We start from the raw sequence: 20,851 nt of genomic DNA, 5'->3' as shown, positions 1-20,851 counted from the left end.
TAGGTCTTTCAACCATTTTGAGTCTATTTTTGTGTGTGGTGTAAGGAAATGGGCCAGTTTCATTCTTCTACATGTGGCTGTCCAATTTTCCCAACACCATTTGTTGAAGAGACTGTCTTTTTTCCATTGGACATTGTTTCCTGCTTTATCGAAGATTAGTTGACCATAGAGTTGAGGGTCCATTTCTGGGCTCTCTATTCTGTTCCATTGATCGACGTGTCTGTTTTTGTGCCAGTACCATACTGTCTTGATGATTTCAGCTTTGTAATAGAGCTTGAAGTCCAGAATTGTGATGCCGCCAGCTTTGCTTTTCTTTTTCAACATTCCTCTGGCTATTCAGGGTCTTTTCTGGTTCCATATAAATTTTAGGATTATTTGTTCCATTTCTTTGAGAAAAGTGGATGGTATTTTGATGGGGATTGCATTAAATGTGTAGATTGCTCTAGGTAGCATTGACATCTTCACAATATTTGTTCTTCCAATCCATGAGCATGGAACGTTTTTCCATTTCTTTGTGTCTTCCTCAATTTCTTTCATGAGTATTCTATAGTTTTCTGAGTACCGATCCTTTGCCTCTTTGGTTAGATTTATTTCTAGGTATCTTATGGTTTTGGGTGCAATTGTAAATGGGACTGACCCCTTAATTTCTCTTACTACCGTCTTGTCGTTGGTGTATAGGAATGCCACTGATTTCTGTGCATTGATTTTATATCCTGCCACTTTACTGAATTCCTGTATGAGTTCTAGCAGTTTGGGGGTGGAGTCTTTTGGGTTTTCCACATAAAGTATCATATCATCTGCAAAGAGTGAGAGTTTGACTTCTTCTTTGCCGATTTGGATGCCTTTTCTTTTTGTTGTCTGATTGCTGTGGCTAGGACTTCTAATACTATGTTGAATAGCAGTGGTGATAGTGGATATCCCTGCCGCATTCCTGACCTTAGGGGGAAAGCTCTCAGTTTTTCCCCATTGAGAATGATATTCGCTGTGGGTTTTTTCATAGATGGCTTTTATGATAGTGAGGTATGTACCCTCTATCCCTCTACTCTGAAGAGTTTTGATCAAGAAAGGATGCTGTGCTTTGTCAAATGCTTTTTCTGCATCTATTGAGAGGATCATATGGTTCTTGTTCTTTCTTTTATTAATGTAGTGTATCACATCGATTGATTTGCAGATGTTGAACCAACCTTGCAGCCCAGGGATAAATCCCACTTGGTCGTGGTGAATAATCCTTTTAAAGTACTGTTGGATCCTATTGGCTAGTATTTTGGTGAGAATTTTTGCATGCATGTTCATCAAGGTTATTCGTCTGTAATTCTCCTTTTTGATGGGGTCTTTGTCTGGTTTTGGGATCAAGGTAATCCTGGCCTCATAAAATGAGTTTGGCAGTTTTCCTTCCATTTCTATTTTTTGGAACAGTTTCAGAAGAATAGGTAGTCATTCTTCTTTAAATGTTTGGTAGAATTCCCCTGGGAAGCCATCTGGCCCTGGGCTTTTGTTTGTTGGGAGATTTTTGATGACTGCTTCAATTTCCTTAAGGGTTATAGGTCTGTTCAGGTTTTCTATTTCTTCCTGGTTCAGTTTTGGTAGTTTATACATCTCTAGGAATGCATCCATTTCTTCCAGATTATCGAATTTGCTGGCATATAGTTGCTCATACTGTGTTCTTATAATTGTTTGTATTTCTTTGGTGTTGGTTGTGATCTCTCCTCTTTCACTCATGATTTTGTTTATTTGGGTCCTTTCTCTTTTCTTTTTGATAAGTCTGGCCAGGAGGTTTATCAATCTTATTAATTCTTTCAGAGAACCAGCTCCTAGTTTCGTTGATCTGTTCTACTGTTCTTTTGGTTTCTATTTCATTGATTTCTTCTCTGATCTTTATTATTTCTCTTCTCCTGCTGGGTTTAGGCTTTATTTGCTATTCTTTCTCCAGCTCCTTTAGGTGTAGGGTTAGGTTGTGTATTTGAGACCTCTCTTGTTTCTTGAGAAAGGCTTGTATTGCTATATACTTGCCTCTTAGGACTGCATTTGCTGCATCCCAAAGATTTTGAAGAGTTGTGTTTTCATTTTCATTTGTTTCCATGAATTTTTTTAATTCTTCTTTAATTTCCTGGTTGACCCATTCATTCTTTAGTAGGATGGTCTTTAGCCTCCATGTATTTGAGTTCTTTCCGACTCTCCTCTTGTGATTCAGTTCTAGTTTCAAAGCATTGTGGTCTGAAAATATGCAGGGAATGATCCCAGTCTTTTGGTACTGGTTGAGACCTGATTTGTGACCTAGGATGTGATCTATTCTGAAGAATGTTCCATGGGCACTAGAGAAGAATGTGTATTCTGTTGCTTTGGGATGGAATGTTCTGAATATATCTGTGAAGTCCATTTGGTCCAGTGTGTCATTTGAAGTCTTTATTTCCTTGTTGATCTTTTGCTTAGATGATCTGTCCATTTCAGTGAGGGGGGGTGTTAAAGTCCCCCACTATTATTGTATTGTTGTTGATGTGTTTCCTTGCTTTTGTTATTAATTGGCTTATATAATTAGCTGCTCCCATGTTAGGGGCATAGATATTTACAATTGTTAGATCTTCTTGTTGGATAGACCCTTTAAGTAGGATATAGTGTCCTTCCTCATCTCTTATTACAGTCTTTGGTTTAAAATCTAATTTGTCTGATATAAGGATTGCCACCCCAGCTTTCCTTTGGTGTCCATTTGCATGGTAAATGGTTTTTCACCCCCTCACTTTCAATCTCTTGCAGACAGCATATCGATGGGTCTTGTTTTTTAATCCAATCTGATAGCCTGTGTCTTTTGATTGGGACATTTAGCCCATTTACATTCAGGGTAACTATTGAAAGATATGAATTTAGAGCCATTGTATTGCCTGTAAGGTGACTGTTACTGTATATTGTCTGTGTTCCTTTCTGGTCTATGTTGCTTTTAGGCTCTCTCTTTGCTTAGAGGACCCCTTTCAATATTTCTCGTAGGGCTGGTTTCGTGTTTGCAGATTCCTTTAGTTTTTGTTTGTCATGGAAGCTTTTTATCTCTCCTTCTATTTTCAAGGACAGCCTAGCTGGATATAGTATTCTTGGCTGCATATTTTTCTCATTTAATGCTCTGAATATATCCTGCCAGTCCTTTCTGGCCTGCCAGGTCTCTGTGGAGAGGCCTGTTGCCAGTCTAAGGTTTCTAGCATTGTAGGTTACAGATGTCTTGTCCCGAGCTGCTTTCAGGACTTTCTCTTTGTCTCTGAGACTTGTAGGTTTAACTATTAGATGTCAGGGTGTTGACCTATTTTTATTGATTTTTGAGGGGGTTTCTCTGTACCTCCTTGATTTTGATGCCTGTTTCCTTTCCCAAATTAGGGAAGTTCTCTGCTATAATTGTTCCAATATACCTTCTGCCCCTCTCTTTCTTCTTCTTCTGGGATCCCAATTATTCTAATATTGTTTTGTCTTATGGTATCACTTATCTCTCAAATTCTGCCCTCGTGATCCAGTAGTTGTTTATCTCTCTTTTTCTCAGCTTCTTTATTTTCCATCATTTGGTCTTCTATATCACTGATTCTCTCTTCTGCCTCATTTATCCTAGCAGTTAGAGCCTCCATTTTTGATTGCACCTCATTAATAGCCTTTTTGATGTTGACTTGGTTAGATTTTAGTTCCTTTATTTCTCCAGAAAGGGTTTCTCTAATATTTTCCATGCTTTTTTCAAGCCCAGCTAGTATCTTTAAAATCGTCATTCTGAACTCTAGTTCCAACATCTTACTAATGTCCATATTGATTAGGTCCCTGGGCAGTCGATACTGCCTCTTGTTCTTCTTTTTGAGGTGATTTTTTCGGTCTTGTCATTTTGTCCAGAGGAGAATAGATGAATGAGAGAACAAAATGCTAACAGGGTAACAATGTCCCCAGAAAAATAGACACTAAACAAATCAGAAGAGACCTTCCAGAAAGTGGTTGCTTTTCTGTTCAGAGTTGCTGCTATTCTTTTCTTTGATCTCCTGTTGAGTTCGTAGGTGTTCAGAATGGTTTGATCCCTATCTAGCTGAATTCCTGGGACCAGACGAAATTTAGGTCTCCTACTTCTCTGCCATCTTGCTCCTCCCCCTCTCTCTTGCTGATTTTAAGATTCTCTCTCTCTCTTTTTTTAATTTGTGCCATGTTCATTACTATGTGTCTTGGTGTGGCTCTCCTTGGGTATATTTTTGGGGGTTCTCAGTGCTTCTTGGATCTGGATATCTGTTTCCTTCCCTAGGTCAGAGAAGTTTTCAGCTATTATTTCTCCAAATAAGTTTTTTGCCCCTTAGTCTTTCTCTTCTCCTTCTGGGACCCCTATAATGTGAATGTTCACATGCTTGATATTGTCCCAGAGTTCCCTTACCCTCTCATCATTTTTTTAAAATTCTTTTTCTTTTTACCATTCAGCTTGGGTGCTTTCCACTACCTCCTATTACATAGCTGATCTGTTCTGCATCCTCTAATCTGCTGTTGATTCCCTTTGGTGTATTTTTCATTTTAGTTATTGTATTCTTTAACACTGGTTGTTTTTTATATTTTCTGTTTCTTTTTTGAAGTTCTCACTGAGTTCATCTACTCTTCTCTCACATTGAGTGAGCATCATTATGACCATACTTTGAACTCTGTATCAGGTAGATTGTTTATCTCCATTTTGTTTAGTTCTTTTTCTGAAGTTTTATGTTGTGTTTTTTGTGACCTAGTCCTCTGCCTTTTCATTTTATTTGACTTTGTTTGTTCCTATGAAATAGGTGAAAACTCTACCTCTCTGTCTTGAAGGAGTGGGCTTGTGTTGGAATTCCCTTGTGTAGACTGCATATGCCTGGCAGCTTTGGCTGATTGTTGCATCTGGGCGGGTGTAGGCCAGGGTCCTGGACCTTTCCATGCTGGGGCCACCCTGCTGGGATGACTAGAGCTTCAGCAAGCATGGGCCGGGGCATTCCTTACAGGGGGTGTCATGTTGGGATGGCTGGAACTGAAGTGGGTATGTCCTGGCAGACCCTCAGGTGCTCCATGCCAGGGCCACCCTGGCAGGATGGCTGGAGCCAGGGCAGACACTGGCCAGCACCCTTTTTGCCGGGACACCTGGTAGGATGGATGGAGTTGTAGTGGGCACAGGCTGAAGATTTCCCAGGGTATGCTGTACCACGGCAACCTTGGTGGGATGGCTGTAGCTCAGGTGGCATGGGTGGGGGTGATGCCTTGAGGTGATGGCTGGGGCTGCTGTGGGCCAGCTAGAGTGCTTGGACCCTGCTTCCATGTCCTTTGTCAAGGTGGAGGGGGAATGCAAACAGTAGCACTCAGCAGCACCGCCAACCCTGAGGAAAGTTGTAGCAGCTCTCCTACCATTTAGGGCATTGTCTAGGGTTAGTTAACAGCTTTCCTTCACTTACAGCTGGGTTTTTTGTTTTGTTTTGTTTTTTGTGTTTTCTTTTTGCTGTGCTGCTGGTCAGGTGAATCTGTATGTGGGCCCCTCAGTGATATCCCTTCCTACTGAAATTTGTAGCACTGAGGCTGTGGTTTCTGTTATTATTGTGTCTCCATGTTTCCTGCTGTTCTCTTTGTGGTCCCTCCATCCTTTATTGTGCAGAAGTTGTTCAGTCAGCCATGAGTTCTTCAGGAAGAGTTGCTCTAAATGTAGGTAGATTTGGTGAGTCCACTGGAGGAGGTCAGAATCTTGTTACATTGCCATCTTGGACCCCTCTTAGTATGGACTTTTAAGCAATATTCTTCCAATCCATGAGCACAGAATAGCTTTCCATTTATTTGTGTCCTCATTATCTTTCATGAGTGTCTTATAGTTTTCAGAACACAAGTCTTTCACCTCTTGGGTTAAATTTATTTATGGCACTTGTAAATGGGATTGTTTTCTTAATTTCTCTTCTAGGTTGTTACTAGTGTGTAGGAATGCAAGAGATTTTTTATATTGATTTTTGTATCCTTCAGCTTTACTAAATTTGTTTATTCTAACAGCTTTTTGATAGTCTTTTGGGTTTTTTATATATAGAACTATGTCATCTACAAATAGTGACAGTTCTTCTTCCTGTCTGATTTAGATGCCATTTATTTCTTTTTCTTGCTTAATTGCTCTGGCTAGGACTGCTAATACTTCATTGAATAAAAGTGGCAAGTGTAGACATCCTTGTATTATTCCTGAAGAAGAAAAAAGAAGCTTTAAGACTTTCCCTGTGAGTAGGATATTAGCTGGGGGTTTGTCATATATGATCTTAATTATATTGAGGTATGTGTTCTCTGTTCCCACTTGGTTGGGAGTTTCTTATCAGAAGTGGATGTTGACTTCTGTCAAAATGTTGATCCTTTCTGGCATCTCTGTAATAAAGCCCATTCAATCACGGTGTGTGATTTTTTAATGTATTGTTGAATTCAATTTGGTAATATTTGAGAATTTTTAAAAAGTTTTTATTTAAATTCCAATTACTTACCCTACAGTGTAATGTTAGTTTCAAGTGCATAATACAGAGATTCAATACTTCTCCTATCCAAGCGCTAACCAGGCCTGACCCTGCTCAGCTTCCAAGATAGACGAGATTGGGCAAGTTCAGGGTGGTATGGCTGTAGACTTATTGAGGATTTTTGCATCTATGTTCATCAGGGATACTGACCTGTAATTTTCTTGTAGTGTCATCATTTGATTTTGGGGCTTCAGGGTAATACTGGCCTAGTGAAATAAATTTGGAAGTGCTCCTTCCTCTTCTATTTTTTTTGGGAGAGTTTGGGAAGGATTGGTATGATTTCTTCTTCGAATGACTGGTAGAACTTACTAGGGAAGTCATTTGGTCCTGAACTTCTGTGTTTAAGGAGATTTTGGATTACTGATTCAATCTTCTTATTAGTAATCGGTCTGTTAAGATTTTCTATGCATTATTCAGTCTTGGTAGTTGTGTGTTTCTAGGAATTTATCCATGTCTTAGAGGTTGTCCAGTTGGTTGCTGTATGCTTCTTGTTGTTGTTATAGATAAGGCAAATGAGGGTCAGAGAAATGGTACCAAGTTAGTGTGCCTCCAAAGCCCGTGCTGATCCTAATGGGTAGTCTTGCATAGTTTGTTGATTTCTGTGTGGGTCTGTGTGGGTCTGTGTGTAACTAGGGACAGCTAAATTTGGATGGGTGTGAACCTGGCTGTTACTGAAAACCTGGGGAGCAGCTGGGGCAGGAGTCCCACAGTTTCCTACCCCCCCCCCCCATCACTACTGTCCTTCTTGATGCTTTCCACAAACAGAACCCCGGGCGAGGCCTGTAGTGTCAGGGCAGTGTTCTCAGAGGCCAGGCAGTTGATGCTGGAACCTCGGAAGGATTGATAAAGGCAGATATTGACTGGGCAGAGGTATTGACTACAATTGTGTTAAAAAAGGAAACGAGCTCTTTCTCAGCTCTTTGCCATTAGTGGTTGCGTGGAGACACCTTTGTGAGATTCCCTATCTAGTCAACACCCAGGAAACCATTCCTTCCTGTTGGCTTCACCCTCCCCAACTGGTGGGCACAGCCAGAGACGTGGCATAGACATGAGCCCCTGAAATCAGTAAAATTGCTTCCCCAAGACAGAAACCTGCCAGTACTAAAGAAGGGACATAGGGCCTGGTCTCATAAGCCAGGGTCCTAGATCCTTAGGCTTCCCTCATTATCTGCAGGATGTCTCTCCTTGGACACATTAGCCACAGCATCAAAAAGCCTGTAATCTGGCTCATTTACCCAGATATACTTCCTTTCCCTCTCTCTTGATGGGCAGTGTGGCTTCTGGGATGTCTGGTGAGCTGTCTTAGCCTTCCTGTTTTCCTCCAGGACTAAGCTCGTATCAGTCTTCATCAGCATCAATGAAACTTTTTGTAACAGTTTGTCATTCCCTACCCCTCCCTCCCCACCCAGTTTACCCTCTTTTGTCCATTCCTCAGTCAAGTGCTAGAATAATCTTCTCATGGTTACCCCACTTGCCCAGTAGGGAGAACCAGGAATACTCCCTGTCTCATGTGATGACAGAAAGCCCAGAGCTCCACCATCTCCAAGCATGACAGGAACAAGGAAGTCACCTGCTTACCCCCAGAGCCATGCACGTGCACCAAGTGCTTCCCTTACTTATATATCCTGAGTGTCAGGATGGCCTCAGCTGCCAGCCTGTCACCAAGTTCCTGTCTGTCCTGCTCACTTTATTTCTGACTACCCCCTTTGCGCTATGGGAGGCCCTAGGGAGGCTGTCCAAAATCATCAAATCCTGACCCTTGGATTGTCATGGGATCAGGGGAGACTCTCACCTGCAGAATTATTTGCACAGAGCCTTGTTCCTTGGAAATGGGGCTGGTTTGCTTTCCATGATTCTTTTGGAGAAGAGAGAATTCTGTTCAAACGTTGACTCAAATTCAGTAAAAAGGTTGCAATTCGATATTTCTCTTAAGCCTTCCTCAATTGATTAGTAGGCCTTCCGATTTCTGTCCTGGGACTAGAAAAAGTGCAGGATAACCTCCCCCTGGCATATGACTGTGGATTGCGGATCAGTCTGACGGTGGCCGGCCTGAGAGTAATGGTGTTAGGACCCCAAGGGTCCTTGATTGCTTGAGAAAAATCACACTTTGGGCTGTGTGCTGGAAGTAGGGCAGGTAATATCTGGGTGTTTCTAAAAAGGACAACAAAATTCCTTTGAAATTTTGATCTCATCTTATGGTTTTGAAATTTAAATCTCCTACTATAAAGAGAATTATAGTTGAATCTGAACCAGAGAAGTGAGGCAGCTTTAACTTGAGAACAGTGTGCACAGCACATACTGGTCTCTCTCCTCTGACCCGTCCATGTCCATCACTTCAAAGTTTTATAGAAAGTTCTTTTTTTTTTTTTTCCAGGAAGGCATTCCTGATGAACAGATTTTTGCCTGAATATCAAATGAGTATTTTCCCTAAAATCATTTCCCAGAAAAGGAGTCCCTTAATAATAAATTCCTTGCAAAGTTTCTCTTAACACACTCTTTCTCAATTACTCTGAAAATGGGAGTGTTTGGGAAAGACCCATTCACAAAAATGACATCAATTAGGCTTAGTTTGGGAGTTGTAGTGGAGATCTCCAGAAGAATTGCCAGAAAAGGAGCCAAAGGCAAAACCCAAAGATTTAGTCATGACTCCCATGATATGAGCTCACTATGAAATATACATGATTTCATTTTAAACAAGTTTTTTAAAGACCTTTTAAAAAGCAAAATGGGTAAGCAGTTACGTTATGGACATGATACATAGGCACTTCTGAGGTAGTTGATGAAACTGTTAATATTACACAAGTGGGTACTCAGGACTTGGGAGACTGTTTCCAGCGACAGCTTCATCACGCTGTGTCTCCAACAACTGCATGGAGGTGACAGAGATGAGCTCTGGAAAACTGCTGATGATTCAAAAAGAGGAACTAGTGATGACACGGAAAAATGCGTTGTCCACAAGCACGCTAAGATCTGGATAGAATTATTTCATAAGTAGGAGTGAAAAATCAATATTTTATATTTGTGTATTGGATATGGTCTGATTTAAAATAGTAATGATAGGTAGACATGCAGCTGTTTAATCAACATTTATAAAATGTATACATTCATGTTCAAGAATTTTCTTTAGATCTCATCATTGGAAAATTGGGAGAGGACTGTATTTGGGGCTGCCTTATATTCAAGCCCTGAGATAACTAAGAACCTGATTTCCCTAGTCTGCACTTAATGTGCCTTTTCTGATGTGCTCTTTTTTAAGGCTGAGGCTAATTGTGTTTACTCCCATCGTCCTCTCCAGAATATTCCTCAGAATAACATCTGAGGACAGGGCTGTTGTCTTTTTGCTGTAACCCCTCCCAAATGGAGTTTTCCCCTCCTGTGGTGTGGGAACGGTTGCTGGTCTTCTCATGGTCCTTGTCTGTGGGATGAGGAGATGGAATAAGATGATTTATAGGGATCCATTCTGGCTTTAAAATTTGTTTTTTTTTTTTTTTAGTTTTTGTGTTTTGGCTTACTGAGTGTCTATGTTGCTTTAAAAAAACTTTTAAGCCCTTGGTGTGTAGGGGTGGGTATCAGGAGATGTTTTCATGTTGGAGGTGAAAAAGAGGCCAAATCCCTGACTGCCCATGGCTCTATGTGCCCTTGGGTAAAAAGAAACCTGAGACCAGTGCTAAAAAAAATTTCATTAACATACTTAGAAATCTGTTCTGTCTACTCATGCTTCCATTTCTTCCTCTAAACAAGATCTACCAAGCACCTATATCTACCTGGCATACTAGGTGCCAGGGACTCAGAGATGAAAAAAACCCAGGAACCTTCCTCCAGGGGATGCGGCTCCTAGGTTAGAGGGAGTCAAACACTGGCCAGCAGTGTGGTCGCAAGACACAGAAGGCCCTTAAGTCTGGGGAGAAAATGAGAGGAGAAGAATGAAAAGTCTCATCCAGGAGGATCGTTTGAGTTTCTCCTTCATTAATAAGTAAGGATTTTCTAGCTAAGCAAGGGACTGGGTCGAGGACTAGGAGAACATATTAGAAGAACAAATCCGGTGCATAGGCTGGGAGGTAAGAGAAAACAGTATGTTCCAGCAACTAGAGATTGTATCTCTGGAAAGATGATGCAGCCAGAAACGCAAATGTTGGCCATGCGGTCAAAGTAGGGGGACAGCGGCAAGCCTTTCATGCTGCTGGTGCTGCCCCCTAGTGGATTGGCAGGAGATGGGCGGGAGCTGCTGGAAGCCACCCTGAAGGAGAGGCCCCAGAGGTGGACAAGCAGGGATGGATCTGTGCACAGGGCAGCAGACGTGGGCATCCTGTGGCAGAACAGCCGGGGACAGGATGTGTGGGATCTCAGTACTCAGGGAAGGTGTTCTGCCCCCAGGCCCTTTGGTTACGAGCTGCCGTGGGCCCGATTCCACCATTAGAGGACCTTTCCTTGGGACAAATGAGACTGTAGGAGTTGTGTTAAAATGCATTCTGAGGAAAGAGGGACACATTTACCTCCCTTTCCTCCCTCCCTCCCTTCCTGTTTTTTTTCTTGTTTTTATTTAAATTCCAGTACATTTACCTCCCTTGTAGGTGTTGCTATATGTGCTTAGAGCAAATGCATGAGCTGAGGGGGAAGGCAGGCTTCTGAGCCAACTCAGATGAGGGCCTAAGGGGATCCTGATGAAGAAACACTGTTCTGGGCTCAGGGCTGGGGACGGGGAATCTTGGGGGCAGTAGCTGGTGAGGCGGAGGCTGCGGTGAGGAGGGGGAAACCCTGAAGAGTTAGCAAGGTCTAGGAAACAGAAGTGATTCGCTGTGCACGCCGGCCGCAGATGTGCTGACGAGCAAGGTTTTCACTAAAAGCAGCTAGGGACAGATGGTGTACACAGCAAAGGATATGGGCTTTGGGGTCAGGTTAGAGTTGGAACCCCATTGCGCTGTCTAACATATGACCCCGAGCAAGTTGTTAAACCTGAGTCGGCCAATAATTCTTTTTTTTTTTTTTTTTTTTAAAGATTTTATTTATTTATCTGAGAGAGAGAATGGGAGACAGCATGAGAGGGAAAGGGTCAGAGGGAGAAGCAGACCCCCCCCCGCTGAGCAGGGAGCCCGATGTGGGACTCGATCCCGGGACTCCAGAATCATGACCTGAGCCGAAGGCAGTTGTTTAACCAACTGAGCCACCCAGGCGCCCCTCGGCCAATAATTCTGATGCTTACCTCAGAAGAGTTTTTAAGGATTTACTGACCCAACATGAGTGTTTCACAGATGGTACATACGTGTTCACCTTTAAACGCCCGCACCAGCCTGTGGCCCCCGGTAGGTAATGAGAACTGGCGGGCGTGCAGCGAACATGGAGCCCAGCAATGAGCAGCCAACACTTGCCAGTCAAAATTCTGCATGTGGAGCTTCTACTTTCTCAGGGGTCCTTAGCTAGGCTCTGAGGCCGGTTAGGAGTCCAGGTGTTTGTAAGTCTCTATTGAACAAGGGGCCAAATCCACGCTGGCTTGGTCTGAGAGGGAAGAATGGCTGCCTTTCCATTCTTTGCGTGCTCCTGCAGCGTTAGGTTTTCTGTTGTCAGAATCTCAGTGCCTTTGAGTACCTTCTTCCTTAAATATTTTGTGGATTTGACTCACTGCATCTTTTAGATAAATTCACAATGTGAAGATGTGCAGATCTAATAGTTCAGGATTTTCTTCCAGGTGGAATTGTTGCCTTAGTTTCATAGACTAAGTAACCTCGGAGTAGCCGGGGGGTGGTGTGTATCAGCGGGCTTCATGCCTCTCTGTTAAGGAGACTTTAGCATTGTGGCTACACACCGGCCACTAGATGGCGCAGTACCTCTGTACTTGGCTGGTCTCTTGGCAGCCCAGTAGAAAAAAAAATCCACTGGGAGGTGGTACGGTGCTGGGATTCCAGAACTCATCTTGGCAAATTCATTTACCAGTTTTCCAGATTTACAATCTCTTGGTCCATTCTATGTTATTAAGACCAAGATAATGTATCGATTTTCTTCTAAAACCTATTCCGTTGTGCTAAATGGACATTTAAAAAGCCACAGAACCCTCTAAAAACATCTAGTTTACACTAAGACCCAACAGGAGTGACAAATACTGTTAACTCAAGCATTACATGTAGTGACATCATACTAGTGATCACACACAGAAAAAAATTTAAACAAGAATTTATTTCTTAAATTTACTTGAAATATTAGAGCTGATACATAAGAACGTTTACAATAATGTTTAGAGTTATGTTAACATAAGACCGATAGCTATGTTAACAATTAGCACATGCAATTCACTACAGAGGTAAAAATACAATAGTCTCTCTAGACAAGCCTTCTATATGAAGTAGACTGGGGGGTGGGGTAAGATAGCAAGTGAACTTCAAAGGATTGCACTTACAAGTAAAAGGTACATAGCTAGGATATAAACAGGATACACACCTAATGCTAATCACTGTACTGTAGTACTAGCAAATTGCACACTTGTTTAGAGTATATTCAGTAACATATATTGAGACTAAAGAATGTTCAAATATCTGCTTTTAAAATATCCCTTTATTTGACATCACATTTTGGTATTCCTGTTACAGCATTTGAAACGTGTAGTTACCATTCAGACAAAGCTTGTCTTTAAGGGATAAAAGATCTAGAACATCTAGCTATCTCCATTGGTCTTCAATGCATTTTCATCATAATCAACAGTAAAGCACTGGGTAATGAAGTTAAATAATCCACTTGAAGGAGCTGCTGACTGCAAAAAGCTCTTAAAAATTTAGGAAAAAACGGACAACAGTAGAGCACACACCGAGTTGCCTTCTTTTTCTTTTGAATGCAATGTATACTAGAATATCACGCTAATGCATACTAGTAGCCCATACGACAAAAAAAAAAAAAAAGATTAATCGAAAGGATAGTACATTTGGCTCTGGAAAGTTTGTTTTGACTTATATCTGAATTGTTTGTAAGTATTCTGAAAAGGAACTGCTGACAAAAGACCATTTAAAAGAATTAGGCTGTAAGTTGCTAGTTTATACCATCTTTGAAATCCATGAGAATGACCAAATTTATTTTTATATTTTTTAAAATTTATTTTTTTTAGTAGTATCTACACCCAAGGTGGGGCTTGAGCCCATGACCCTGAGAGCAATAGTCATATGCCCTTCCAACTGAGCCAGCCAGGCGCCCCAACAATCACCAATTTTACATTAAACATAAACAGCTTGCCATTTGATGGCTCCATATTCTCAATATATAGAAAAGTGCAATGAATTTTTAAAAGCAATCTTACTTAGGCAATAGAATTGAACATGACCTGCAACAGAAAGGTATCCCAGTAACTTTTAGCAATTGAATTTAAAAAATGTTATATAGCTTATTACATTGACATATTACCCATTTCAACAAAGTAACATTAAGTATATGGTTTAAAAATGTCTTCTTAAAACCAAACATAGGAAAATGATGTAGAATATAAGAGAACAGAGGAAGAGCTCTCCTATTTGATTTATACTTGGTCAATACATGCCAATTAACAAATTTTAGAGAATTGTCTGATATGATTATCCTACTTCTACATTATTTGTCATGATTTTAAATAGTTAACCCTGTGGATAGAAAAAAGACATTAAAAATTTTTTTTTGATTTCTACTTATGAAACTATTTAATATGTTCTACTTAAAGGATGAGCTTTCATAAATAAATGTTTTACAAGTACAAGGTTCATGAAGTAGAAATGAACTTCACAGTAAGCTAGGAAGATTAGGTAACTTCATGTGTAAGGTTGCAATTAAATGAACAGCTAGGTAGAGAACTGATATGAACACAGAACGTGTGAATGGTTCTGCTTTTTCCCCTGCTTCTATTTACATGTTGGGTATGTTCCTGAGTGCTGACTGATCCAAGTTTAAAATTTTTTTTTTTTAGATTTTAATGGGTTTTAAGTTTGGGAGTTTTCCCATAGTTGCTCAGCATCATGCCTTTATAAGGGATGAGGGTAGGGTACCAAACACACCAGTAACAGTCAAACTACGATAGCAGTACCTGTGGCACACGTGCTTATTTTTTACTCCTCTGTGAGGCCAAGTGCATCAGAAGCAGTGCATTAGTTTTGTCCATAGAGAGGCTTTGTCAGCATTACTTTAAAGGAAATTTCTGGATACTCAAGATTTAGTGAGGATCACATCTACTAACTTATATATAGACTAATTTTCATACAAACAAGATTTGTTTCTCTATGTAAAATACAATTTACATGCCTCAAAACAAATTATCTTAAAAACCTGAAGAAAACCCCACAAATTATCCTAAGACATGGCTTAGGAAAGTTAATTTTGTACTTTAAAACAAGTTTCATGAATGCTTCTCTCGCTGGGCAAAGATGTCTATCACATATTAGTAATCAAATCTAGGGCTAATTCTGAATGGATTATTGGTTCAGCAACTATCCATTTAGTATGTCTAAAGTGCTCTTGCACCTGGGAAGGGGGGGCACTCAGGGCACCATGTTCTATACAAGTTTCAGCAGATTTGCTTGTACAGTGTTCTTTCTTCAATAACTGCATTCTCATTCCCTTAGATTGTGAGTTTACATTTTATAACTGCTCCCATGCCCCCAAGTACAAATGTCACACTAGAATTCTTCGTAACACTGCTGTTTAGCATGAGGAAGGGCAGAGCTGACCATTTTTACAAATTTGGAGGAAATGAAAAATCTGATACATATTTCTTGACAGATTCTTAGCAAGATAAATGTAATCCTAGTTTGGATCAGGCTTTGACAAACCTAAATGGCAGTGGTGCCATTATCCTGTAGTGTGACTTTGGGGTCCCTCTGTCCCTATTTGGCTTCTGTGTGTCCAGTCTTCCTCATGTACTTCTCATGCTGTCATTCTGCCTCTCTCATGTGTCTCACAAGGACCATGTGTATGAAAGCGCTCTGAAACACAGCAGGCAGGAATATAAAGGATAAAGTCTAATAAACAGGTCTAATATGAACAATATTCTGAGAGAGTAGTGAGTAGAATTAGATTTCAACTGTCAATGGACAGCAACTTTTCTTAGCCTTTTATTCTTGAATAACCTCTACAAAATATTTGAAGTTGGCCTGGTTTTGGTGATTTAAATATGACAGAAAACCAAAACATGCTTTCTGCAAATGTACCTCCTAGCACTGGTCAACCACTAATGATTTATGAAAATCTCTTCATATGTCTTGTTCCTGTCTTTAGCCTAGCCTCCTTATCAAATGTGCTGGGTAGGGTATGGCAAAAATGCAAAAGTGGGGTTAAGTGCTAAACTCTGGAGCCTGGCTCACTTCTCTCTGGGAAGAACAGAACTTGCAGGGAGAGGTTTAAAACTCTAAATCACAGTGTGGAACTAAGTAAGTAAGTTCCCCCTACCTCAGAACTGGCAGATATTAAAATACTATCCCTTCATGAAGTGCCTTTATAACAGGGTATGCGCTGTGACATTTACTAACATCAACATGTACATTTTTGGATGGTGCTTTATTTTGGTAAGTAGTGCCCATGTGCTCTTCGTTTGCTTCAAACACTAGGAAAAAAACCCAAAAACAAACCTTTGAATCTTGGCCTACTTAAAAATAAAAACAAAACATGTATCTTCACCTTAAAATGTGTTTTAATTTAACATTGTATAAAGTGCTTCATCAACCAAATTCTCCAGCATTTTTAACAAAGGGTCAATGTTTATATATATATATAGAAAAATGTTAAAAATTATTCGCCATTTATAAAGACTTAAATTATTAAGATGGCTCACACAGTTTGGCATTCATTCCTAGCTCTTAACTGGGCACTCTGCTGAATTTGTGAATAATGACAGAAAGCAAATTTTGAAAATTTTAGATTACTTATGATTATATAATATTCCAAGATTTTTTTGTAATTTGCAAAATTCACACTCGAATTCCATTCGTCTAGTGACTGGCAGCATCGTTACCACTGGAAGAGAATGTCTACTACTTCCTGTGGGCGATATTATAATTAAGCCCACTAATTTTTTTGGTTGGTTTTGGTCAGACGACAAAAACTGGGTTCATGTAATTATGCCACCTGCAGCTCTCTCTATGCTGTCAGCTGAAGTAGAGAGTCTAGATCTCTCATCTAATTGTCTTAACTCTATCTCAGCCACTTTATTTGGTGCCTATTCTCATTAAAATCAGTATAGCTGTACTAAGTATATCACTGCTTATTATTTAAATACCCTCTGTTTTCTAGCTACCAAAACAAAGTTTTACTTTTTCTTCAGTGCAAACATCCTGAAACAGCACAAAATCATTCAGCTATTCAGAGGATGAAGTCAGTTTATGTAGTGCTTGAAAGTAGAATCCCAGATATTCTGGAAGGGAAATAGCCCATGTGGGAGGACAGTTTATTGTTGTCCGCAAGGGCAAATGATCATCTTCAGTGAGTGAAGATTATTTTTATCTGAAATAACAGATAAAATGAGCTTTAGTTTACAGGTACTGCTGAAGTCGTAACAGGAACTAGTCTTCACTGAGGCATATAGCCACCTCGTCTGACAGTCTGCGGTAGGTAACTTTTAGGCATTCCTTCATCAACTGCAGCTTCCATCCCAACTGTTTCAAATCTCTCTACCTGTCCCTCAGTACGTGGGCCAAAAGCATCTGCTACAGAAATTTCTTGGAACATTTTCATTTGCCCAGATCCATAGGGCTGTGAAATATCTGAAATCTGCTGTTTGAGTCTCACAAACTCTTCTTCATTGACTGATGAAACTTGCTTTGACCTTTCAAAATGTGAAATATCTGGGCTGGTTTCACGTTGACTGCAGTTTTGTTTGAAATACTGTTGCCTGGGCAGACTGCCAACACTGCTCTCTGTGTTCTCCACCAGCTGTAGCTCCTCCGGCCGCTCCTCAGAATCCAACAAGGGCTGGGTGGACTCGGATCTCGAGAAGACTTGGACCGAGGGCACCTGGTGTCTGTAGCCGCTGTGCACCACCGTGGAGTACTGGACGGTGCCCGAAGTGTTTGGTGCAGACTCATTTTCATCGCTGCTGGAAATGCTTGGCCTAGAGGAGGACATGCACGAAGACCCTCCAATACCACTGCTGTGTCCTTCAGTACTAATTTTTTCCTTCTTGAACAGGTCCAGTGATTTCAGATCTTCTGGAAAAGGCTTCTTGTCATTTGCTGCTTCTATTTCCACAACACTTACATCAGTGAAATTGCCATCTGAATACATTTGATCTTTTGAATTAAAATTATGCTAAGAAAGAAAGAAAAAAATGTATTATTACCTCTGGCATATATTCACTCAAACTCTGAAACATATATGGCAAATTCTAGTTAAAACCACAGAGAAATGCATCTCTGAAACTTCTCAGTAATTCCCATGGTGCAGAGATAATCTGGATCACTGAGCCCTGTCAACTAGCTGAACTGCAGATACTGTGGAAACAATTCTGAGAAGCATGAATCAGACTGTATTTCACCAGAACTCCAAATCAATACTGTTGTTCAATTCTGATAAGCTACTGGTGTACAAAGACTATGGAGCCTACGATTATCAGGATATAAAAACTAGAAAAATCAAACTCAAATGACTTAAGTCTCATAGAAGGTAAGATTAAAATGTGTTCTATATTTTAACATTAAATTCAAGGATTATTAGAAGGTAATAAAGTTCAGTCATTTCAACCTTTAAGGAGGTTCAAAGAATTTAGTCTAGGTTTCTAGAAATCATTTCAACAGCATCAAACTGGTATATTGTTAAATTTGATTTTAATATCCTATATAAAATGCTTGCCTTACAACACAGTTACCAAAGAGCAGTATTTACACATTGAACTTGTAAAATAGAAAAGTTAATCAAGTGCTTTTCATGTTCACTGAATAGAATAAGGAGTATCAGAATATGTTGTGATAATACTTTATTATCATTTACTTTTCAATTTGGGCTCATCATCTGGTTCAACTCTGTAAATGTACCCTAACATGCCCGTGTATAAACAAGTCAGAAAAACTGTTATCTTACCCTAGGAGGTGTATGAGGTGACCACTGGGCAATAAGACTCTTTGAAGGATCTGGAACATTAGGCCAGATATGTTTTTTAATTCTGGAGAGAAAAGAAATATAATGTCTGTAAAACCACAAGTAATAAACAACGAATAGTCCCTGATTCTAAACATGAGCTTAATTTAGCATAATGAAAAACTGTTAAGTATTCAATTTAAAAAACTGAAATAAAATTCTGCAATAAAAAACAATTAAAAAGTTGAGCCAGGTCACAACACCTTAGAGTACACCCCTTCCCAACAACTTTTAAAGCAAAAATGTTTAATTTCCAACTAAAACCACATAAAAAATTTTCACGTAACTACCAGAAAAAAATGATAAATTTCATTTTTTCACAAGTATTTACCTTAATATAGTTCCTAACCCAAAGTTAGAGATCCCTAAGTGTACAGGAAGTGAGTCATCTTTAGAGTAAGTTCAAATATAAAAATAGAGTAATAAGATCCCAACAGACTGACTCTCCTGTGGAAACAACTATAAAATCTGGGTATAATATAAAAAGCAATAAAGTTAACAACCTCAACAAAAATAGCAACCAGTCCTAATGGATGAATTCCTTGAAAGAGATTGAAAGAAAATTTGAAGTAAACTAACATTCTTCCCACAAGAAAATCTCAGGCTCAAATGGTAAATTCTAGCAAACAAATAATATGAATCCTATGTAAACTCTCCCGGAAGACAGAGAAGGTAACATGTCCCCATTCATTTGATGAGGTAATCACTATTACCCTGATTTCAAAAGTAGGTGAAGACACCACCAAAAAAAAAAAAAAAAACAAAAACAAAACCCAGTGCCACTCATAAACATAAATGCAAAAATTAACAAACTGAATCCAGAAAAGTCTGAGAAATGCAAGAATGGTTTAATGTGTGAAAAAAAAATCAATGAATAAAATTCACCATATATGGAGGAAGGAGAAAAATCGTATGATCATCAACAGATGCCTAAAAAGCATTTGACAAAATTCAACACCCATTCATGACAAAAACTCTCAGCAAAATAGAAATATAAGAGAACGTCCTCAACTTAAAACCAACATCACATGTAATGATCAAAAACTGAACGGCTTTCTCCCTTAAAACTGGTGATAATGCAAAGTTTTACTTAACCAGTATAATAAGAAAAATAACTGAAAACAAACATCAGAATAACCATCTTTATTGGTTAGCAGCGAAAATGCTAAATCCAAAAAGGTACTAGAGTAGATGAATGTATCCAGGTCTTAGTATACAAGGGCAATATATTTTTTAAGAAATTGTATTTCTATTTCTAGCAACGGACAATTAGAAAATAAAAATTTCTGAAAATGCCATTTACAACTGTATAAAAAATATTTAGGAATAAATTTAACATAAGATGTGTAAGGTCTATCTAATGGAAACAACATACTGCAAAAGAAAATTAAAACCTAAAGAGATCTTAACATATCCCTGAACTGAAAGACATGTGACTTATGAAGATGTGAACTCATGTTCAGATTGCAGTTTTTCCCAAAAAAATCTCAACAATGTACAAGATTTTTTTTAAAGGAAATTTCCTTTTCACATAAATATTAATATCAGCTTATCAAAGATTCTAGCCAAAATAATTTTGAAAAATAATATATTAGAAGAATTCTAACTGCTCTCAAAACTTATTATAGAACAGTAAAAATTAAAATTAAGACAGTATGGTATTGGGATGAATAGACAAAGATCAATGGAATAGAACTGAGAGTCCATAAATAAATCCAGACTTACGTGGATAATTGATTTTGGCAAAGATAGGTATCTTTAATACAATGGGGAAAAAAGTATTTTCACTAAATAAAGCTGGAACAACTAACTAGGTATCTATGGAAAAAAAATAAATGAACCTTGACCCTGACCTTATACCATGCACAAAAATTCTGAATAGACCACAGACGTATGGCTACAATGATTAAAGTTCTAGAGGAAAACAAAGGAGAACAATACTTGTGACTGACTTAGGCAAAGATTTCCTACACAGGACATAAAACACAAGAATCACAAAAAACCTGATAAAATGGACTTCATCAAAATTAAAAACTTTGTTCTTCTAAAGTCACAGTGAAGAAAATGAGAAGGCAAAGCCACAAGACCAGATTGTCTAAAACACATTTGAGAATAATTTTGTAATCAGAATATATAAAGAACTCCTACAGTTCAATATTAAGGCAAACAACCCAATGTAAAAATGGGCAAGATTTCAGAAGATATATCACAAAAGAATATATAGATTTCAGAAGATGTATCACAAAAGAATATATAGAAATGGCACATGAAAAGATACATTACTAGTTACTAGGGAAATGGAA

At 39.2% G+C, this 20,851-nt stretch overlaps 1 protein-coding gene across 2 annotated transcripts in view; it reads right to left on the bottom strand.

Moving 5' to 3' along the window:
- Positions 1–12,631: 12,631 nt before the first annotated feature.
- Positions 12,632–20,851, bottom strand: part of IL6ST (interleukin 6 cytokine family signal transducer) — a 52,990-nt gene continuing 44,770 nt past the window's right edge. For both annotated transcript variants that reach the window (XM_078067312.1, XM_036065681.2), the window contains 2 exons: positions 18,492–18,573; positions 12,632–17,723 (listed from right to left, as the gene is read on the bottom strand). In XM_078067312.1, coding sequence (XP_077923438.1) covers positions 16,986–17,723; positions 18,492–18,573 — 820 coding nt within the window. In that variant the 3' untranslated portion in view covers positions 12,632–16,985. The remainder of the gene's footprint in view (positions 17,724–18,491; positions 18,574–20,851) is intronic.

Source organism: Halichoerus grypus, chromosome 2, assembly GCF_964656455.1.
Source record: "Halichoerus grypus chromosome 2, mHalGry1.hap1.1, whole genome shotgun sequence".
In the NCBI taxonomy this organism is placed as follows: Eukaryota; Metazoa; Chordata; class Mammalia; order Carnivora; family Phocidae; genus Halichoerus; species Halichoerus grypus.
This window is presented reverse-complemented; position numbering and strand designations above follow the sequence as displayed.